The 21887-nt window shown below is 60.6% G+C and overlaps 4 protein-coding genes across 7 annotated transcripts; 2 read left to right on the top strand and 2 right to left on the bottom strand.

The window, feature by feature from the left end:
* Positions 1 to 138: 138 nt before the first annotated feature.
* Positions 139 to 4598, top strand: BECN1 (beclin 1). 2 transcript variants are annotated; one of them, XM_080359796.1, is made up of 11 exons: positions 139 to 298; positions 386 to 453; positions 840 to 898; positions 1240 to 1330; positions 1577 to 1713; positions 1966 to 2160; positions 2364 to 2510; positions 2657 to 2806; positions 2893 to 2953; positions 3366 to 3508; positions 3825 to 4598. In XM_080359796.1, exons 1-11 carry the CDS (start codon positions 172 to 174, stop codon positions 3991 to 3993), a joined length of 1347 nt encoding a protein of 448 aa, XP_080215922.1. In that variant the 5' UTR covers positions 139 to 171; the 3' UTR covers positions 3994 to 4598. The 2 variants fall into 2 exon arrangements, with proteins under 2 accessions (XP_080215922.1, XP_080215923.1); XM_080359797.1 differs by lacking the exons at positions 2893 to 2953; positions 3366 to 3508.
* Positions 4599 to 4764: 166 nt separating this feature from the next.
* On the bottom strand, positions 4765 to 7635 carry CNTD1 (cyclin N-terminal domain containing 1; the record flags this gene model as incomplete). The annotated part of the gene is made up of 7 exons (XM_080359754.1): positions 4765 to 4926; positions 5263 to 5359; positions 5736 to 5880; positions 6328 to 6490; positions 6766 to 6934; positions 7164 to 7239; positions 7464 to 7635. 7 exons carry the CDS (start codon positions 7633 to 7635, stop codon positions 4765 to 4767), a joined length of 984 nt encoding a protein of 327 aa, XP_080215880.1.
* Positions 7636 to 7964: 329 nt separating this feature from the next.
* COA3 (cytochrome c oxidase assembly factor 3) lies at positions 7965 to 8590 on the top strand. Its single transcript, XM_080360066.1, has 2 exons — positions 7965 to 8186; positions 8259 to 8590. Exons 1-2 carry the CDS (start codon positions 7985 to 7987, stop codon positions 8369 to 8371), a joined length of 315 nt encoding a protein of 104 aa, XP_080216192.1. The 5' UTR covers positions 7965 to 7984; the 3' UTR covers positions 8372 to 8590.
* A 263-nt stretch (positions 8591 to 8853) lies between these two features.
* On the bottom strand, positions 8854 to 20996 carry WNK4 (WNK lysine deficient protein kinase 4). 3 transcript variants are annotated; one of them, XM_080360065.1, is made up of 20 exons: positions 20475 to 20996; positions 15229 to 15401; positions 14713 to 14933; positions 14476 to 14633; positions 13804 to 13892; positions 13503 to 13722; positions 13132 to 13426; positions 12873 to 12997; positions 12732 to 12799; positions 12512 to 12653; positions 12322 to 12438; positions 12087 to 12242; positions 11885 to 11945; positions 11607 to 11753; positions 10919 to 11490; positions 10643 to 10739; positions 10133 to 10544; positions 9552 to 9754; positions 9356 to 9453; positions 8854 to 9253 (listed from the first exon to the last, which is right to left on the bottom strand). In XM_080360065.1, the coding sequence occupies exons 1-20, from the start codon at positions 20907 to 20909 to the stop codon at positions 9251 to 9253; spliced, it is 3792 nt and encodes a 1263-aa protein (XP_080216191.1). In that variant the 5' UTR covers positions 20910 to 20996; the 3' UTR covers positions 8854 to 9250. The 3 variants fall into 3 exon arrangements, with proteins under 3 accessions (XP_080216191.1, XP_080216189.1, XP_080216190.1); XM_080360063.1 differs by having other exon boundaries at positions 8854 to 9250; XM_080360064.1 differs by having other exon boundaries at positions 8854 to 9250; positions 11885 to 11942.
* Between the last annotated feature and the right edge of the window lie 891 nt (positions 20997 to 21887).

Raw genomic sequence — 21887 nt, 5'->3', positions numbered from 1 at the left:
TATTACGTTAATTGGTTACATTAATTTGGCAACTTCCCTTCACAACCGCCCGCAGGGGGAATGGCGGGCGCTCCCTATCGCCCTGCTAGGACTGAGTGTGGTCCCGCCCCCCCCCGGTGGGTGCGTCATTTCCGGTGCGCGGCCATGGCGGAGCGGGCGCGGGGCTGAGCGATGGAGGGGACGCGCCCGCCCGCCTGCACCACGCAGGTCAGCTTCGTGTGCCAGCGCTGCAGCCAGCCGCTCAAGCTCGACACCTCCTTCAAGATCCTCGACCGCCTCACCATCCAGGAGCTCACCGGTACCGGCGGGGCGCGGGGGGGACCGGGGGGGGCACCGAGGGGGGCACCGGGGGGCCCGGGCCGCGGTGACGCCTCCTCTCCCGTAGCCCCGCTGCTGGCGGCGGCGCCTGCCCGGCCCGGGGACGCGCACGAAGAGGAGAGCGGCCTCACGGAGGTACGGGGGAGGCGGGAGCCCCATCGGGAACGGCGCTCCTCTCGCCGGTGACCGTGTCTCCTTCTCCCGCGACCGTTTTCCCTCCCGGTGACCGTGTCCCCCCGCTCCCGGTGGCCTTTTTCCCTCCCTCCGGGTGACAATGTCCCTCCCCTCCTGGTTTCTGTTTTTCCCCCCTCCCGGTGCCCGTTTTTCCCCGCTCCCGGTGCCCATTTTCCCCCTCTCCCAGTGCCCGTTTTTCCCCTCTCCCGGTGCCCATGTCCCCCCCACCCATTGACCATTTTCCCTCCCTTCCCAGTGACCGTTTTCCCCCCTCCCGGTGACCGTGTCCCTCCTCCCCTAGTGGCTTTTGTCCCCCTCCCGGTGACCGTTTTCGTCTCACCCCCCAGGAAGCGTTCACCGAGAACCGACAGGATGGCGTCTCCCGGAGGTTCATCCCACCAGCCAGGTACGGTCACCAGCGCCGCCGCGCTCCCACCGGGCTGGTCGCAGTCACAGGCGGGTCCCGTATGGCCCCTGGGGGTGTTACCGCCGGCGTCACCGCGCAGCCTGTTCCCTGTGACCCGAGGGCCCCTCAGCAGCGAACCCCCCGCTGTTATGTCACTGCTCATTAGCCTCAAATTAACGCAAAGCGCTGTCACCATAGAGCCCTCCTGACCCGCGGGCTCCCCGGCCTCCTGTGCCTGTTCTTCCGCTCCGACTCTAGAACTAGTCTCAGGTTTAAGTTTAGCGCTAGAGCTGGCTCCTCCAGACCCTCGTCACTCAACTCTTGACTAAATTCCTTCCAAGGATGATGTCGACGGAAAGCGCCAACAGCTTCACGCTGATCGGGGAGGCGTCGGATGGCGGCACGATGGAAAACCTCAGCCGGAGGCTCAAGGCGAGTGTTCCGTGAGCTGCTAAACTTGGATGCTTTTGAGCAGAGCATCGGTTTTTCTCAATGTTCTGCAAAATTAACTTGTAAAGTACCTGCTGGTGTTTTTGTCACTGAGTAGTTCAGTAAAGCTGGTTTATTTTAAATCAAAACTTAACCTGTGAAAAATACCTCACCGATTGAAGAATTGTGTGACTCTTGAAAGCAGCTGCCTGTGGTTCTGCTGCAGCTGAGGGTGAGCTCTCCCCGCAGGTCACCGGTGACCTGTTTGACATCATGTCAGGACAGACAGACGTCGATCACCCTCTGTGCGAGGAGTGCACAGACACGCTGCTGGACCAGCTGGACACGCAGCTCAACATCACCGAGAACGAGTGTCAGAACTACCGGTGAGTGAGCCGGGCGTGAGCGGAGACCGCGCTGCATTAGCTTGAAACCCAGGAAAAAGAATCCGAGCCAGGCCTAAGTCTTGACACAGCCGAGCCTAATTGTCTGAGGTTCAATAAAGCCAAGTGCTGGGTCCTGCATGTGGGTCACAACAACCCTGTGAATGCTGCAGGAGAGCGGCTGCAAAGTGCCTGGTGGAAAAGGAGCTGGGAGTGTTGGTGACAGTTCTGGTTGACCGTGTCACTCTCCTTTAGGAGATGCCTGGAGATCCTGGAACAAATGAACGAGGATGACAAGGAGAAACTGCAGGCGGAACTAAAAGAACTCGCACTGGAGGAAGAGCAGCTGATCCAGGAGCTGGAGGACGTTGAGAAAAACCGCAAGACGGTGGCTGAAGATTTCGAGAGAGTCAGGGCAGAGGCCGAGCGGCTGGAGCAGGAAGAAGCTCAGTGAGTGAACAACAACTGCAGCGTAGGGCAGGGAATTTAGGTAACAGATAATGAGATTATAACACGGAGAAACCTGTAAATAATGCACAAATGCAAGTGGCTTGTTCTTTGCAAAATTAAAAAACAACAACTGGTATATTGTGTGAGCAACCACTGTTTGGTAAGAGCCTGCACTGAGTTTCTTGTCTTGCTTCTATTAAAAGGTATCAGAAGGAATACTGTGAATTCAAGAGGCAGCAACTGGAGCTGGACGACGAGCTGAAAAGCGTGGACAACCAAATGCGCTACGCCCAGATGCAACTGGATAAATTAAAGAAAACCAACGTGTTCAATGCGACCTTTCACATCTGGTAACGTAGATGCTGGGCAGCCTGTTCCAATGCCCCACAGCCCTTTGGGGAAGAAATTGTTCCCAAAATCCAACCTCAGCCTCCCCTGCCCTTCTCTGAACTCACTCCTGCCCCGCTGCGCTTATTCATAATTGCGCTTCTCGCAGGCACAGCGGCCAGTTTGGCACAATAAATAACTTCAGGCTTGGCCGCCTCCCCAGCGTTCCCGTGGAGTGGAACGAGATCAACGCCGCCTGGGGACAGACGGTGCTGCTGCTCCATGCGCTCGCCAACAAAATGGGCCTGAAGTTTCAAAGGTACGTGCGATATAACAACGCGTTTTACTTGTGACGCAGATAAAGACAGTTTGACTCACCTGCCGGTGAACCCTCTCTCCTTTCAGATACCGCCTGGTGCCATATGGCAACCACTCGTACTTAGAGTCTCTCACAGACAAATCAAAGGTAAGAGAAATCCTGAACAAATCGAGGACGCTGACCCTGAATGCCACAGAGCTCTGGGGGACGCAGAAAACAAACTGAGCTCTTTATGAGCGTACGGTACAGGAGGAGCGGCTGCCCCGACTTCTCCATCGCAATATCTCACTTTGTATCTATATAAACCCACTCGTTCTCCCACCCAGTAGCATTAAAAACCGATAGGACTTGAACTATGCGCTGCAGCTGGCGCGAGGATGAGAACGTCACCCGGGGTGATTGTTGGTGACTGGGAACCCCAGCCCGCACTTACCACAAACCAAGTCACGCTTATGTGCCACAAACCATTTCTAAGCATCCTACGACAAACGTAAGCGTTACAAGAGACTACGGGGCTGCGCGGAGCATATCTAAAATGGGAACAAATCTCTTTTTCCAGGAGCTGCCCTTGTACTGTTCCGGAGGCCTGAGGTTTTTCTGGGACAATAAGTTCGACCACGCGATGGTGGCTTTCCTGGACTGCGTGCAGCAGTTTAAAGAGGAGGTGGAAAAAGGCGAAACTCGGTTTTGTTTGCCTTACAGGTGAGTGTTGCTGTAGAACGCGTCAGATTAACACCTCGTGCACTGTCCTGTGCAGCACTAACCGACCTCTGGACCAGCCCTGTCCCTTTGGAATCATCTGGTGTTCTTTAAAATGTGCAGGATTTGCTCTTAATTTAATTAAAATGTAAAGCTAGATCCTCAGGGAAGACCTGAGGCTTGCTGGATTTCCTGTAAAAACAAAGTATTCTTACGCATAACAATACGAACATCAGGTTTAAATTTTAGTATTTGATGTTGTCTTGAAATTAAATGCTTGCAGTGATAACGCGCTAATAAAACTGTGTGTGTGATCCAGGATGGACGTGGAGAAGGGGAAGATTGAAGACACAGGTGGCAGCGGTGGCTCTTACTCTATTAAAACGCAATTTAACTCAGAGGAGCAATGGACAAAAGCACTAAAATTCATGTTAACTAACCTGAAGTGGGGCCTTGCCTGGGTCTCATCCCAATTCTATAACAAGTAACCATGTAAAGAACTCGTCCTGGCAGCTGTAGAGCGTCTGCATTTTGTTGGAGAAAGTAAAAATCAAGATGTCTTTTAATATTAACCAGTACAAAATGTTTACAATACCAAAAATCCACAAGACACTTTATTTCAAATACCGTTATTACAAGTAGTGTATAGAAAAGCAATATGTAAAGTTATATCATTGAGCTGAACAGAATAATAAAAGAAAATCAGCTATTGAATAGATGCTAAACTGGTACTTTTTGGGTTTATAGATGCGTATAAACTGCTGTTGAACCTAAAACACCAGTACTTTGGTTCTGTTACACCTTAAAACACAGGTTAGAAAAGCAAAACGTGACAAACGCGGCGAATGATGTGGAATAACTCACGGGAGTTCTGCTTGGTCACTAAAGACGGTTTGAAATAAAATCTTTTCTAAGTCACATCAGCACTTCTTTGTTCCCCAAACTTAAGGAGGTTTGACAGTGTTTAACATCCTGTTGGCTACAATGATGTGAACTCTTTGTAATGCTTCCTGCAGCCTGTTCTTGCACTGAGCTGCACAGAGTAAATAATAAAAACACTATTCTACACAAAAATGGCTTTCATTTAACATCCCGAAAGGATGAGCTTTTCTAATTAACACCTAATGTGAAATATCACAGAATGCCTGGTGTCCGAAACCAAAAGTGAACCCAAGTTGTGAAGAATCAGGGAAAAGGGACCATTAGCAGCAGCGTAACAGTTTGCTGCTGCCACACAAGCCTGGCTGTTGAAGATAATTCTATTTAAGACGCAAAATTCTCTTCTCTGGAGCTCCTGTCCCGTGGATCGCGTGGCGCTGCCTCGGAGTGGTGCCGCCGAGGACGTGCGTCAGCACCGCGTAAGAAAATTCTAAGATACTTTGTGAAGTTATGCCAGTGATAGAGTTTAAATGCTCCACAACCTTAAAAATAAACGAAGATACTTCTTTACAGCGCTTAATTTACAGATGGGCTTCTAAACCCAAGTCTAAGGGGAGTAATCAGAATCGTTTTGGTTGGAAACGACCTTTAAGATCAGAGACCAACTGTTCCCCATCCTGGCACTAAATAGTTTCCCGGAGAACCTCATCTATGTGTATTTTAAACCCCTCCAGGGCTGGTGACTCCAGCACTGCCCTGGGCAGCCTGTTCAATGCCCCACAGCCCTTTGGGGAAGAAATTGTTCCCCAGATCCAACCTCAACCTCCCCTGGTGCAACTTGGGGCCGTTTCCTCGCTGAACCCCCCAGGCCCCTGTACCTGCTTCCAGTGCCCAGGGTGGAGGACGAACACACTTGTGCTGATGATTCCAACAGCCAAGAGCATGGAATCTTCCTTTACCGTCAAAAACTTGGATCTGCAGAAGTAAAAGCATCTTTCTGGTGTAAAACGATGCTACTTTTACGCTTCAAAACCACCTGTTTCTGGAATCGCTGTACAGCCTATGGACATGCTGGCTCATTCAGTCCAAATAACGCACGATTAACTGATAGTGGTAAAGCTGGATTTTTATGGTTAAACACTTTCCTAACTTGCCCGTAAAGCTAATGTAAAGTACGTTGCTTTGAACCGGTGAATAATAAATAACACTAAAAACCCCCCAAATCAGAATATGTTAAAACCTAAAGAAAAAAAAAAAAGGCATAATTGGAATTATGCAGCTATTTCATAGTTTTTTTCAGGGTTTTAATTTCAAATAGTTATTTTAAGCAATAGTGACATAAAGCACTTACACCTGCAGCTTGTTTGGTGCCGGATTTTCGATGGCGACCTTCAACAGCGTGTCGTAGATGGTGTCTCTCATGAGGTAGGAGAAGTCCAGCAGCTGGATACACATGAAATGCAAAGGTTGTGCAGGCAGCAAACAGCCATTGTGTCCTGGCACAGAGATCAGATTCGTGCTTCCAGTCATTAAACCGAATTTAAAAGAAGCGTTAAGATATTTTAAGAGAGGGATGAAGATTTCTGGTCGCAACTGCCCTTTGTTTCTCTATCTCGGAATAATTTAACTCATTCTGAAATTCACGTTGTCTCTGGGCAAAGAAAACGGTTGATTCATTGTAGAAAGTGGGGCTTTACACCACAGTTTGGAGGTTTTAAACTCTTTAATCTTTTACTGAATGAGTCGGGGCTGGCTGCCCACCAACACACATCAGATTCTATTAAGGACAAAGTTCTCATCCAAAAAATAACACCCCGGACAACCAGAAGTTTCATTTGCCTTCACAGGATACAAAAATCCGTAATACATTTTGGTTCTGATCAGTAATAGCTCTCATGCCTTAAAAAAGTAATCCTTTTCCATTCTCTTCTACTAATTCTTACCTAAAACCTCCAGGAGCAATTCCACGTAAGACAAAGGGGTCGACACGTTGATCTGGAAGCGCAGAGTTTTCAAAACCGCAAGCTCCGACTCCAGCAGTTCCTGCTTAGTGTACGAGTATTTTAGGGATTGCAGAAATTTCAAAGCTGTGTCACTGTTTACTACCTTAAGAGGGAGAAAAAATGACAAATTATCTTCTGTGCAATGAGGCCTTTACTTTTTTCCCCCCAGTACTGGGAACATTTCCTGAGAAATTGTTATTTGATGAGTGATAATCTGCCCTGAATGGAAAAAGTTTAGGTCTCCATTTCAATATACTTTGTGTTTCACTACCGTTAGCGTCTTTCAAAGAGGAAATCTAGTTTTTAACAGAGATTAACGTACTATGTAACTTACCACATTGCTAAAAAACCTTATAAGAGCAGGTTTCACTGGCTTACATTGTAGTGTAAGGAAAGTTTGCTGGCGAGCTGAACGCACGACACGAGCCGCAGGACAAAGGTGTCGTGGATCTGATCCCGCAGAGAGCGGCAGCTGCTGCCGCGTCCTTGGTCACGACTTTTAACCTTCTCTCCAGAGGAGATTTGTTCTATTTGCTTCATCATAAACCTGCAAAACCCACAGTGGCTCAGAAAACGGTTCTTTTCTGCTATGAAAAGGAAGAAAAGTGATTTCTGCGTGTACCTGGAATATACAGATAACTGTTCATTTGCATTAAATGAGTAGAGGCAAAGCTCTAGACACACAAAAATATATTATACATTGCTCGTATGAGTGGTATAGAGTGCATATAGTGGAGAGAAACGAGAAATGGACTGAACATCAGGATATTTATTACCTTTCAAGCAACTCCACCGCTTGGTACCTCACTGATTGGTCCAAGTGCCATTTTTCAGACAAAAGGAATATAAATTCTGAAGAAAATAAAGTGCAACAGTCATGCACTCCAGTCACCTGAAGCTATTACACAGCTGTTAACAGCACAGGAGATAATTATGCAGTTGTTGACTGTCCCAGGAGTTAATTACACAGCTATTAACCACCTCAGGAGGTAATTATGCAGCTGTTAACCATCCCAGGAATTAATTACACAGCTGTTAATTACCCCAGGAGCCAGCTGTAGCTGATAAAGTCTCACCCACTATCTGTGCCTCTTTGAAGCACCCGGCCTGATCAGACAGCTCGCTCAGATACTGCTCGTTTTCCGTGGCCAAACGGATCAGCGTATCCTCAATGATCTCAGGAGCCACTTCACCAAAAATGGGGCCTGACTCCCTGCACCGCGACCCCGCCCGCACCGGGGACCCCATGGGGCAGCTCGGAGGTCTTAAGGACGATAATTAGTCCACTAAGCTCCACAGAGTTTTGTCCCCGCCGCTGGGAAAGGCCCCGGAGGCCTCAGAGGAACCAGAGCCCGCGGAGGAACCGGAGACCGCGGCCGCTCAGCACTGAGGCCGCTCCCGGGTGCGGCCCCGCCTCAGCGCCTTCCCGGTCACGGGACCGCGCTCCGCCAATCAGAGCGCGCCCCTTCCTCGGCCACGCGCCGGGCTGCAGCCAATCACTCGACGCCCCGCTCTCCTGCGCCGCCCCCGCGGTTGTCAGCCCTCCCCCACCGGATGTGACGTCAGGACGCGGCGCGGAAGCGGCGGGGCGGGGAAGATGGCGGCGCCGCGGGAGCCGGGCGGGGAGGCGGCGTTCGCGCAGCGCATCGACCCCGCGCGGGAGCCGGGGCTGAGCCCCGAGCAGCGGCTGCTCATGGCGCAGGTGGAGCGCGCCCAGCGCCAGCGGGCCCTGCAGCGCCGGCTCCGCGGCCGCAACGTGCTGCTGGCGCTCGGCATCGGCGCGGTGGCCTTGGGCATCTGTATCCTGCGGGGAGCGGGGCCGGGGGGGCCGGGGGGGCCGCGCCCGCTGTTTTCCTTAACGGCTCCCGCAGACGGCTACACCTTCTACTCGGTGTCGCAGGAGCGGTTCCTGGACGAGCTGGAGCAGGAGGCGGAGGCGGCGCGGGCGCGGGCCCGGGCGCGGGCGGAGGGAGCGGCGAGTTGAGCGCGGAGGGGCCGGAGCCGGGAGCGAGTGGCGGGGCTGGCGCACAGGGGGGCGGCCCGGGCGCGGGGCGGCCCCCCCGCGGGGGTCGGGGCCTGCGCAGGGCTCGGGGCGGCGCCCCCTGCGGGCAGCGCCCCCCGGAGGAGCCGCTTTTCTGCGGGAGAGCAGCGAGGACTCGCTCCCGGGTGCCCATCCCTTCCCGCAATAAACACCCTGTCTGGAGCCACCGTCAGCACCTGTTGGTAACGCAGCTGGTGGCCCAGCTCTGGGTCTCCCGCCGCCCCGACGTGTGCGGGGATGGGGCAGTTCCCTGTGTTGCTGTTCATCATCTTGGTTTGCTTTTATCACAGCGCTGACAGTGTCCACAAGCCTTAGGGACGCAGTTTAGTGCGAGTGTTGGGTTAATGGTTGGACCTGATGATCTTGAGGGTCTTTTCTGACCGAAACGATTCAAAGTCCCGCTGGACAAACACTCACAGACCCCGTTGGTATTTAATTCGTATTTATGAAAACTCTTTCCAGACACCAGTTCATAACAAAGTGCCCCTGCTGCCATTCCTGTCACGTTACAGGGCAGAGGGGAGATTCTTTGGAGGGAGATGAGGGTGGCAGCGAGCGGGAGAGCCCCAGGGCCCCCACATGTTCTCCTGGAGATGTTGGGAGGGTGGCTGGAGGGGTTGGATGATGACTGGGATGCAATGGGGGCTGGTGCTTCTCAGGGCAGGGCCCGGTTCTGCCTGCGCGAGTTCAGCTGGGATTAAAGCCATAAAGGACGGCGGCCAAGGGGTGTGGGGTGGGGGGGGGGCCGGCACTGGGGCTCCCGCTCACCCCGCGCCGCAGGCACTTGGTTGAGGTAGTTCAGAGTCACTCCCGGCCAGTTGGCTACTGGGGAGAGAAGCAGCAGTGAGTTGGGGAGCACTGGGAGCACCGCGGGGGCGCCAGCAGCGGGATCAGCGTCCCCTCCCCTCCCTGTCCCCCCACACTTACCATCCGTGCGACATCATCGGCGAACGTCACCCCCTTGCTCGGGCGCTGCTCCTGCGAGCCGGTGCTGCTGCCGCTCAGCGAGTTGCGCCGCATGATGCCTGCGGAGACGAAGAGACAAACCAGCCCTGAGCGGGGGCACGGGGCTGTGACCCCCCTCCCAGCCGCGGGAGGGAATGGGGGACAGCTGGAGTGTCACCTGGGGGCTGCGCCAGCTCCAGGCGCTGGAGGCTGTTGCGGCGGGAGGGGTTGAAGCTGCCCTTGGAGAGGCGGCGCTGGCGGCTGGACAGCATGGCGGCCGGGGACACGATGGCCAGCGGCGGCTGCTTGCCCAGCCGCAGGTACAGCTCCTCGATCTCCTTCTTCTGCGCGCTCTGCAGCACCTGCACCTCGGCCAGGTGCCTGCGGGGGGGGTGACAGGTGAGACAGGGCCCATGGGGAGGGGACATTGTCCTCCCAGCTGAGACACGGGCTTCAGGGAGGGGACATTGTCCCCCTGGCCAAGCCAGCGGCTCTGGAGAGGCAGATGTGGTGCTCTTGGCCAAACCAGGGAAGGAGACATTGTCTTCCCAGCCAAATGAGGGTTGCTGGGGAGGGGACACTGTCCTCCCAGCCAAACCACGGTGTCCAGGGAGGTGACATTGTCCTCCCGGACAAGCCAAGGGCTCCGAGGAGGGGAAATCATCCCTGATTTGGGGCAAGTGGGGAGAACTGTCCGCTCTTGGATTCCCTGTGCTGCCCCCCGGCTGCTCCCCCGCTTCTTTCCGTGGGGCTGCTCACTTCTGGCGCAGGTTCTGCAGCTCCTCCCAGATCTCCTCGTCCTCGCTCTCGCTGTCGTCGCTGCTCAGGTAGGACAAGTTGCGGGAGAGCCAGACCTGGCTCAGCACAGCCTGCGGCGTGGTCTCCGCACCCTCGTCCTCCATGGGGACATCCCGGTCACTCTCCACCGGTGCCACCGTCGCCTCCTCGGCCTCGGGGTCCTGTGCCGCCGTCTCCAGCGCTGAGTCTGAGTCGCTGCTCGAGGTGTCCCCCGTATCCGGGGCCGCAGGCGGGGGGGACCCGCTGGCTGCCGGCCCCACGCTGCGCTGCTCACCATCACTGCTGCCATCGCTGCTGCCCGGCACCGGGGACGTCACCACCGGGTCTTTGGTTGGTGTCACCCGGAACCGGCCCAGGATCTGGGGCTTGGCCTCTGCCAGGGACAGGAGGGGCAGGGTGGGGTTGGGGGCGTGTGGGCTGACGAGGACATTGCGGTGACACAACCGCAGCCTCGGCTTGTCCCCACCTCACCTTCGCTGATGGGCGAGAGCTGCAGCTTGGGCTCCCCGGAGGCTGGCGACTCTGAGATGATGAGGGGGTGCCCGGGCTGGGGGGAGCCAGGTGGCGCCTGCGGGCACCGAGCACCATCAGCCACCCCCTGGCCCCCCTGTTGGTTCCCCCATGCCCTGGAACCCACCACCCACTCAGCCCTCCCAACATCCCAGGGGCATCCTGTCCCCACCCAGGGCGGTGACAACCCAGCCCCCCAGCACTGACCACACCTTGAGTGGCACCCCCCATACTCACCGCGCCGCTCTCGGGGCTCCCTGGCGCGGACACGCTCAGCGGTGGCAGGGGGCTCCCCATGTCCCCGCTCCCCATGGGGCTCGGCGGGGCTGCTGCCGGGGGAGGGAACGGCATAGCCCCCCCAGCAGTGGGGACACCAGCGCCCACCGACTCCAGGGTCCCACCGTGGGCTGGAGGGGGCTTGGCCATGCTGGCAGGGTCGGGGTAGGCGAAGCGGGGAGGACCCAGGACGAGGGTCTGTGGCCGCGGCAGCAGCGGGGAGTAGAGGTGCCCCCCCGAGCTGGCGATGGAGGAGACGGCGGGCAGCAGCGTGTGCGCCACGCTCATCACTGCCAGCGAGAAGACGTTGGCCAGGGACAGGAGGGGAGCAGCGGGGGACCAGGGCGTGCTGGTCACTGCGGGGGGGCTCAGGGGGCTGCTGGGCACAGGGGAGGTGGGGAACGGCAGCGGGGACAGCGGCAGGGTGGGTGGAACGGGCTCCCCCGGGGTGCCTGGGGGGGTCTGCGGGAACCCCGGCGACACCGGCAGCCAGGACGGAGCCGTCGAGACGAGGGGCCAGGTCTGCAGGGAGCCTGCGGACAGAGGAGGGTCAGCAGTGTCCCCTGACCTCCACGAGCCCCCGCGGCAGCGAGGGACCGGCCGTGGCGTGGCGGTGACCGCAGGGGGATGGAGGTGCCGGGGCTGGTACCTGCGGGAGGCCCTGGCAGCGGCGGCTGCAGCTCGGGGGCTGCCGGGGGCTCCGTGGGGCTGGCGGGATCGTTCTCCAGTGGGGAGCTGCTCAGCGTTGGCAGGACGGGGGACGGGACCGAGAGGCTGGGACTGGTGCAGCCCAGGTCTGCGGCACAGGGGTGACAGCTGAGGCAGGACGTGTGTCCCCTCGACACCCCCTGGGCTCAGCCAGGGACATCACCCACCCTGCCCGGGGCTGGGGAGGACGGGAAGGGCTGTGGCGGGGCACAGACGTACCGCTGAGCGAGGATGAGGAGGAGATGGAGCGCGAGAGCTCCTGCAGCTGCAGGTCCACCTGCTGAGGGGGACGTGGCTGAGCCCAGTGCTGGGGCAGCGACCCCGGGCAGGCTGAGCTGCACCCCCCACCCCAGCCCCACCACTGCAGGGACAGGAGCTGGCGGCTCCGCCGGGCAGGGTGACAGCAGGACGGGGCACTCACGCGGCTGCCGGGGCCGCGCTCGGCCTCGGGGCTGTCGGGCAGGTCGGTGGCTCCGTGCCCGTCCTTGCGGAGCAGCGTCTCCACGCGGTGGATGATGTCCCGGATGCGCTGGATGAAGCCGTCCCGCTCCGACTTGAGGATGAACTCGTTGTGGACCTGGGGGGGCGGAGGGGCCGCTCAGCACCCAGCACGGCCAGGGATGACCCCCCACCCTCACCCCCCACCCCGCGCTCACCATGACGGCCGCGATTTCCTCGGGGTTGTCCCCATCCAGGTCGAACTTGAAGGTCACCATCTTGTTGTTGTAGGTCTGCAGCTGGCACTCCACCACCCGGTCGTTCTTGTCAGAGATCTGCGGGTGACAGAGCTGGCTTAGCACAGGGACACGCACCCACCCGGCGCCCCCTGGCACCCCCGGCACTCACGTTGGTGACGCGCAGCCGGGACCGCGCTCGGCGCCGCAGCAGCTTCCCCGACGCCCGCTTGGGCGGCAGCTTGCTGCTCTGCTCGCTGGCCGACAGCCCCTCGCAGCCGTCGCTCATGCCGGACGCCACATCCGAGGCGTAGCTGCGGGAAGCATCAGCACAGCCGTTCCCAGCCCCCGTGCTCCCCGTTTGTCCCCTGCCCGGGTCCCCCCATCCTCACCTGTCCACCGGGGAGGAGAAGCCACTGGCGGGATGGAGGTGCTCGCCGGGCAGCTGCACCGCGATGCTCTGCGGGAGAGGATGGTGTGAGCCGGTGCTGCGGCCACTGGGACCCCCAACAGCGCCGAGGGTCCCCACTCACCGTGGGGAAGCAGCGCAGGGGGCGGGCAGGCGGGGGGCTGGTGGAGTCCCCCGCAGAGAAGCTGCGATGGGCCGGGTCATCCAGGAAGCCGGAGGAGCTCAGGTACCCGTCGGTCTCGCAGTCGGCTGCAGAGAAACGCCCGTGTGAGCACGGCTGGAGCCAGAGCCCCCTCCCCAGCCGTGGGGCTGGGCGCACGGCACGGCTGGTGGGACCCCCGCCCTGTGTCACTCTGCTGTCCCCCCGCCCGCCGCCTACGCACAGGTGGCCGAGGAGTAGCTGGTGTGGCGGTAGGCGAAGTGCTGGTGCTGGTCGGCCTCGGGCTCCTCGGGCTCCGGGGGGAAGGTGCTGCTGAAGTCCCCGGAGCTGGGGGTGACCGTGGCGGGGGCACCGGGTGGCAGCGGGGACTTGAGCTCCTCCTGCTCCGGCTCTGCGGGGGATTGCGTGTCCCGGGCGCGCTTCAGTTTCTCCCGCTTGCGCTTGATGGCGACCACGCGGTCCCGCACCGCCTTGGCCACCAGCTTGTAGTCGGCCTCGCAGACAAAGCCCAGGACCACCTGGATGGGAGGGGGCTGGTGACATGGCAGGACAGGGACCCTGCGGCAGCCAGGGTTCCTCTGTCCTTGCACCCACCATCTCCTGGGCCACCTCCTCTGCCACGTCCTTGTAGAGCTCGAAGAGGAACTCGATGGCGTTGTTGTCCTTGTACTTGCCGTGCAGCTTCTTCGTGTCGTCCATGCGCAGCCAGAGCTTCAGCGCGGACTTGACGCCGTCGTCCTCCTCGGCCAGCTCCACGTGCACCCCCGTGTCCTCCTGGAAGAAGGAGTGCTCCAGCAGGTCCTGGATGGTGTATCTGCAGGGACACAGCTCAGCGTGGGGCTGGGGGCTGGGGGGGCTCTGGCTCTGCCTCCCAGCACCCCGCTCCTCTCCCCACCTCTCATTCTTGTCCATGCGGATGCAGCCCTCAATGATCTCCTTCAGCTCCGGGACTTTCACCTTGTAGAAGCTGCTGGGCTTCAGGCCCTGGGGGTGACAAGTGTCGGTGTCTCCTGTGCCTGCCCCGTCCCAGCGCCGGGTTCCTGGGGCTCTGGGGCTGCACCCGGGCTCTGCAGGGCCATGGGACTCACTGATGGTCCCCAGGCAGCTGCAGGACCTACGGACAATCCCCAAGCAGCCGTGGCCCCCAGCTCCCCCTGATCGCAGTGGGGGACACGTGGGGACCTGGGTCCCGGCACAGGTCCCCATGTGTCCCTGCACAGGCAGCCAGGGCCAGGATGCCCCCAGGGCTTTGCTTTTCCACCCCAGCAGGCAGGAGCCGGCAGGAACCAGCCAGGGCAGCCATGGAGCCCCGGGCAGGGGGTGGCTGAGCCGTCCCGCTCCCGTTCCACCCCATTAAGGCGCTGGGGTGAGGGACACAGGGTGAGGGACACAGGGTCTGGCCAAGCCCAGCACCCTCTCACCACCCAGACTACGTCTAGTATTGCACAACCTGCACAGAGACACATTTCAGGGAGCAGCGAGACCTGCACGGTTCCATCCTTCTGTCCCCCCAGCCCCATCCGCCACCACAGCACCGCGGCGCTGTGCCCAACCCGGGGGCGCTCACCGAGGTGACCTTGCGGTAGATCTGGGCGGCGTTCTGGCACTCGGAGTAGGGGTACTCGGAGGTGGCCATCTCCAGCATGCACATCCCAAAGGCGTAGACGTCCACCGCCTCGTCGTACTTCTCCTCGTACATCTCTGGTGCCATGAACTCGGGGGTGCCTGGGGGCAGCCAGGGGGCTCAGCACCCCCAGGGCAACAAAACACCCGCTGCCACCCCTGAGCAGCACACAGAACCCACCTATGACACTCTTGGCGAAGGAGGCTCGCTTGAGCGTGGCCAAGCCCAGGTCCCCGATCTTGACGGAGCCGGTGGGGCCGGTGATGAAGATGTTGTCGCACTTGAGGTCGCGGTGGATGATGGGGGGCGAGCGGGTGTGCAGGAAGTGCAGCCCCTTGAGGATCTGCCGGCTCCAGCGCTGCAGAACCTTCAGCTTCATCTCCTTGAACCGCTTCAGGTACCTGCCCGAGAGATCAACCCCCCCTGGCTCCAAGCTCCTTTCGGGCAGTTCAGAGATCAGAAGGTCTCCCCTCAGCTCCTATTCTCCAGCTGAACCCCCAGGTCCCTCAGTCTCCATCACACTTGTGCTCCAGCCCCTCACCAGCTCCGTTCCCTTCTCTCCACTCGCTCCAGCACCTCAAGGGTTTTCTTGGTGCGAAGGGCCCAAAACTGACCCCAGAATTCGAGATGTGGCCTCACCAGGTTTGCAGACTTGTCCCCTCCCCTGAGCACCCCAACCTGGAGGTCCCCGCTCACGTTTTCAAGGTGCCGGATGTCATGAGCTCTGTGATCAGCACGATGCAGATCTGGCCTTTGACAGACGACTTCCAGGAGTCATAGAAGCGGACGATGTTGGGGTGCTGCAGCCCCTTCAGCATCTCCACCTCCTCGCTGAACCGCTGCCGCTCCGTCTTTGACAGCTTCCGTGTCTGCAGGAGGAGTTTGGAGGTGAGGGGGGCACGAGGGGTCCCCAGCGAGCGCAGGGGGATGCGCCGGCTTACAAGAGACCCTCATGTCCTTGTCCCTGCTCCCCACGCACAAGGCAGCAGGGGCTGCTGTGGTGCAGAGCCGGGCTCAGATCTGCTGTCCCGCAGCACAAAGGTTCCAGCGCCGTATGGGGACCCCCACCCAGCCCAGGGGACACACAGGGGCTCTGCCCCACACTGTGCCCCACACTGTGCCCCACACAGCCCCTCTGCCTCCCAGCACAGCCCCTCTCCCCGCTGGGACACCCTGGGCAGCGCCATGGCCGGGTGCCGGGGCCGCTTCAATGGGGCCTTTGTTGGGGAGCGCGGGGGGGGGCGGCTCCAGCCCAGGTTTTTCCATGTTCCTTCTGCTCGAGTTAATTAAAGTGGAAACCGAAGCCGAGCGCTGACACGGGCACCGCGCAGAGCCGGGGCCAGCGGGGAGGACCAGGACCCCTCATCCTGGAGGGACATGTCTCCAGGGCACAGAAAGGGGGGAGCCAGCCAGCCAGACCCCCATGGAGCTGGATCCCACCCTGAGCAGCAGCAGAGCAGCATCCCCTGTGACGGCTCCACCACAGCCCAGCACCCCAAAGGGCCACTGCAGAGCATGGAGACACCCAGCTGGGACCCCCCAATCCAGCCCACACCCAGGGGACAAGGAATAAAAACTGCCGCAGGCGACCCCCGCGCTCCCACTGCTGTGCGGGGCTCCTTGGCCAACAGCCGCCATCCATCCATCAGCCCCAGGCAGCTTTCGTAATAGTTTTGTTGCATCACAGCCGGCCCCACGGCTGGGCTGGAGCTGCTCCATAATCCCCTCTGCTTTGAACACACGCTCAGGGACCAGCTCGGCGCAGAGGAGAACCTGAGCCCGGCTGCCGCAGGATGAATGGGACCTTTCATACCCGGGGAGGAAAACAGCAACCGGAGCCCCTGCGCAGCTCACCGGCCGCCCTGCCCAGACCCCTCGGCCCCCTGCTCCACACTGAGGAGCCTGGAGGCTTCACTTTGTCCTGCAAACCAGCCCGGGCATGGGGAAGCCAACACGGGCTACGAACAGGGGCAGGGAGGGAGCTATGGGTGGTCACAGCTCTCCCAGCTCGGCAAGAGGGGACCCTGCTTGGAGGGGTTGTCCCAGCATAGTCCCCACCATGTCACCCCCTGAGAATGCCCAGCATGAGGCCACCTCTCCTGGGGTGCCCGGAGCAAGGACTGGAGACGCCCAGCTCATCTCGGCATGTGCCGGGACCACTGGGCTCACCCGGCGCCATCCATTGAATCACAGAACCATTTTGGTTGGAAAAACCCCTCAAGATCGAGTTCAGCCATTAGCCCACCCTGTCACTAACCCATCCCTGAGAACCTCGTGTCCGTCTGTCCAGCCCTCCAGGGCTGGTGACTCCAGCACTGCCCTGGGCAGCCTGTTCCAATGCCCCACAGCCCTTTGGGGAAGAAATTGTTCCCCAGATACAACCTCAACCTCCCCGGTGCAACACGAGCCATGACTGAAGCGGCAGCCGGTTCCACCGAGCACCGGCAGCGGGACCCGATCCGGCCCCAGCGCGGCCGCAGGAGCAGCTCACGCAGGGCCGGCAGGGCTGCCAGCAGAGCCCCGCACGGCACGCAGGGACACCGTGTCCTTTCCGAGCGGCACCTCGCACAGGGCAGAGGAGGACGCTGGGGATGGGCGAGGAGCTGGGTGGCAGCGCTCCAGCCCCGTCCCAGCGCCAGGAGCTGGCTGCCGGGGAGCCCTGCACGGCCAACAGCGGGAAGCGAGGCCAGCATGGGAGGGAGGGACAGGCTCGGTGGCCGAGGACAGGTCTTGCCCGGCTGTGGAGTGGCCCTGAGCCCCCCAGTCCCTTGGCAGAAGCGCCTGCACCACAGCAGCAGCGGGTTCCATGTCCCGCTCCTCGCCACGGGTCTGTCCCCATCGCTTGGCGAGCGGTGACCTCGTGTATGCGCACAGACACACGTTCTCAAGCCCACAGGACCCCCCGTTGAGCAAATCCCCCCTGAGCTCCTCAGTTCATAGAATCACACAATCATTTGAGTTGGAAGAGACACTTAAGGTCATCAAGTCCAACCATAACCTAAATCATGCCCCGGACAGGCAGAGCACGATTCCCAACCACAGCGCAGGCAGGATGGGTTGTGCATACGATGGACAGGATTTTGGGACGATGCCATGAACAGGATTTGAGGAAGATGCAGGAATTTAGGAAGAAAAGTGCTCCACAGCCCGAGGTCACCTGGGCAAGGGGGCTGGGGGAGGCTGCGCTCGCCAAGGGGACCCACAGGAAAACCGCTCACGGGCAGGTATTCACAGCTCCATCCCGCTCCGGGCCTCTGGTTCCCTCCCCGCTTCCTCCGTCCCCACCACCCGCAACACCGATCAACAGAAATAGTCCCGGGTCTAAAGCTGGAAAGCACAAACAGGTCCTGGTGGGGCTGCGGGACGCGGGCGGGAGGTAAAGACAGACACTGCGTTCAGGGCTGGGGGGACAGGGATGGGACGTCCCCAGAGGGGTCCCACAGGAAGGCAGGGGATAGGCAAAAATGGCCTGGGAGGGAAATGGACGGCATGGAAAGCTGGGATTTGGGATCGGGAGCCATCGGAGCAGCTGGCCGAGGCTCTCCAGACCAGAACAGGTCAGGGCTGCGGTTAGGTACTCATTTAGAACTGAAGGGTAATAAAAGGAGAACTGTGAAAGACACAGGACAAAGCTATTTTTAAAAAAGGGCAGAACCACAACCATTTTTATTTGCGGTTCTAAATCCCGTATTTGTGTCACAGTGTCTGATTCTTTGCATGATTGCTGAAAAAAAAAAAAAACAACTTAAAAAAGTCTGCTGCTTGTGCTCTCAGCCTCTCGTGGGACGTGGGTTTTGGGACAAGAGACACTGGATAAAGAGCAATGGGACAGAGCTGAGTGTGGGGTGGGGAAGGGAGATGGGGTGGGGAAGGGAGATGGGAGGTGAAGTATGGGGGGGCAGGTGCTGAGGCCCTTGGGGGGGTTTCAGCTCCATCTAGGAGGGTGACAGCGGGTGGCGGGGAGCCAGGTCTACCAAGTCTCAGCACCACGGGATGCTCATGGGACAGGAGCTCGGGCTCTTCATACATGTTCCCCACCAGCTCGTGGGGGCCAAGTGAGTGGCTCCCGCAGCTCCAGCCCCCCCCAGCCTGGCCGGCTCGCGGTGCAGGGGCACAGGACTGGGGGCACGGGAGCGTTTTTGCTTCCTGACCCTCTTTCTTCCACCTGGGAGGGTGAGTATTGTCCCCCAACAGCCACCTCATAGGACACCAGAGCTGCCCCCAGGCTGCAGCACGGGCACCGGGGGCTGCATCCCACCCCAGGCGACGCACAGGAGCTGGGGACAGGGACCCCACGGCGCAGTCACGGGGATGAGCAGGAGGGCAGGGTGAGCCGAGTGCCGGCTGCCAGTGCAGGGAGCTGGGGCACGTCAGTGACGAGGGGCTGAGACCCCAGGGACGGATGTGCCAGCCGGGCGGGACGTGCCAGGCACGGCTGACTCATCTGGAGAAGATCTTGGGCTGGCCAAGGAGAGCCTGTCCCCGCCAGCCACCGGCCGGTGCTTCCCCCCTGCCTGAAGGGACACGGGACTCACACAGAGCCTTCGGACAGGGCCACAGGAGGGAGGGAGCACTGAGCTGGCTCTCGGCAGCCACTGAAGCGATTGTGCAACGCGCTAATGCAGGCGGAGGCCCAAGACTTCACCTTCCTCGCTCAGAGGCCACAGTCAGCCCTCCAGAAACCACTCGCTGCGAGCTCAGCACCTTCTTCTTGCACCACTGGGCTGCAGCCGCCCCAAGGACTGAGCCCTGGCAGCTGCCTGCAGATGCAACAAGGTTTTAGGAACAAGACAATGAACTCGCAAGGCACGTTTTTCTGTGTAAACAAGGACTTGGACCTTCCAGCCCCAGCAGCGATCCCAGAGTCAGGAGCCTCTTGGAGACTTTGGACTTTGCCAAAGCCCCTCCCCAGGGGCTCCGAGGAGAACAGGGAGCCCCGAGGCACGGCCCTCCCCGGTGTCTCCATGGCCAAGACCACGGACAAGTGGGAAAAGGCATTGCAGAGGCAACACCTTCACCACTGCCCCCAGCATCCCGCTGCCAGCATCGCTCTGCCAGGCTGCAGGGCAGTGAGGAGATGGATGTGCTGCTCAGAGACCAGGAAAACCACAGGTCTGGGTGCTCCCAGCAGAGAGCCCCTTGGCAGCATCGCGGAAACCACACGCAGGTGCCCACAGGCACCGCTTCAGCCAAGGTCAAGCAGGCAGAGCGCCCCAAGGTCGCGCTGTACCCTGCTGTGATGGGAGCTCGCTGCGGACACGTGCCCCGGCGCACACCGAGGGCTATCGGACACAAGCCCGGGGCAGCTCCGGCACTGGTGCGGGTGCATGTGCAGAGGCCGGCGCCAGAGCGGGCACCGCTGCCCTCGCTGCCCTTCCAAAGGGAAAGCTGCAAGTTGGGGGACACTGAAAACACAGTGGGGTGCTCAGCGCCAGCAGACGGTCCTGGATCCACCTGTAAAGCCCTGGAGTGAAACTGGCACCAATGGCACGGGCACCCCGGTGTGCTCCATAGCGCAAGCAGCGAGAAGGCAAATGGAAAACAGCACGTGACGGGCAGGAGGGCCAGGAGCAGCGGCATTAAGCAGAGAAGCTGGGCCCAGGCCAAGAGCCCCGCCAGGCACCGGTGGGGACGGGCACAGCACCGGGCAGCGAGCGGAGCCCCAGCCCGGCTGCAGAAAGGTGCTGATGTGCCTGGTAGAAACGGGGGATCTCGGGTCCCCACGCTCTCTGGGACAGGCTCCAGCCCAGGGGACATGCCCCGCGGTTCCCACATGGGCAGACAGAGGGGCTCAGGGGTGGCTGCCCATGCCAGGGAAAATGCATGGAGAAGGGGCCCCTTCTGCAGCCCCCTCCCCCGGGACAAGGGTTCATGGGCACAGGCAGGACACAGGCAGGGTGCAGGCAGGACACAGGCAGGGGCAGAGGCGCGGGCAGCCGTACCTGCAGCTCGCACCACGCCACCTCCACCGTGGTCTCCGTGTCCAGTCCCTTGTAGACGGTCTTGAACGAGCCTCGGCCGATCTCGATGTCGAACTTGAGGAACCGGCCGTCGGGGGAGGTGGCGACCGCCCGCGTCTCCACCTCCTCGCTCTCCGTCTCCTCCGGCTCCCGGCGCCCGGTGGCGCCCGGTGGCGGCGGCGGCGACCCCCCGCGCCCCTCGTCCGGCGCCGGGTAGCCCAGCAGCTCCAGCTCGGCCGAGCTCCGCCGGTTGAAGCGGAAGGAGGAGCGGCGGGAGTCGCGCCCCGGGGGCCGCCAGCTGCGGCTGCGGTGCGGAGCCCGTCCGGGGAGCCCCGGCTCCGGTTCCGGCGCGGAGCCGCCTCCCGCCCGCTCCGCCTCGGGCTGGGACATGGCTCCGGTGAGCTCCGCCGCCAGCATCGGCTCAGCCCGGCCCGGGGCGGCCGCTCCCGCGCAGCTTCGCACCTGGTGCCGCCGCAGACCCCGCAGCGCCGAGTCCCGGCCCCGGGGCACCGGCCGCGGCCCCGCCCGGCGGCACCGCCCCCGCCCCGCCCGGGCCCGCCCCCGCCGCGGCCACCGCCCCCCCGCCGCCGCTGCGCCACCGGCCCCGCCGCCGCCCGCGGGCACCGGCACCGGCAGCGCCACGGGCGCCCGGCACTGCCGCAGCGCCCCGGGGCGAGCGCTCCGCACCCCGGCAGCCCCCGCCGCCCTCCCCGCTCGGCCCCGGCCGGGGGACGCTGCCCTGACCGCAGCCGGGGGCTCCGAGGCTTCTCCTCCCCGCAGGGAACGCACCGCGCCCACCGCCCCCCGAGGGGCTCCGGGCGATGGCTCCAGAAGGGGCGGCGCAGCCCAAGCCATAGAAAAGTGTCTGGTTTAGACATTTCCTCGGAGCTCCTGAGTTGGGTTCTGGAGCAGCACGCCCAGGAGAAGCCCCGTCCCGCTCCGCGGGCTGCGGGTTCAGCCTCTGCGCTGCCCGCACCATCCCAAGCAGCAGCTTATTCTGCGTTTACTCTGGTCCAAACTCCCGAAATTAGTGTCATGCAAGTAGGAAGATACGAACGTGTGTGTCAGCCCTGTGCGAGCCAGGAGCCCGGACAAGAGCTGCTTGTGTGCCCAGGTTAAACGAGGAGGTTGTTCTACCCATCGAGCCTGTTTACACAAAACACAAAGCAATTGAGACCGGCGCTAATTTCTTTTCCCTAAGGACAGATTGTTTCTACTCAACGATACCGGAAACATTCAGGAGAGGATCGGCCTGGGAGCACAGCCAGGTTCGTCCTCACTCGCCAGCCTGGCCCCACGCAGGGGCACATCGGGCAATTCGGTTGTTCTGCAGAATCACAGAATCATTTTGGCTGGGAAAGACCCTCAGGGTCATCGAGTTGAACCGTTAACCCG

The sequence above is a fragment of the Nesoenas mayeri genome, assembly GCF_963082525.1.
Source record: "Nesoenas mayeri genome assembly, chromosome: 26".
NCBI lineage: Eukaryota > Metazoa > Chordata > Aves > Columbiformes > Columbidae > Nesoenas > Nesoenas mayeri.
The sequence above is the reverse complement of the archived record's forward strand: the minus strand, read 5'-3'. Positions and strand labels throughout refer to the sequence as shown.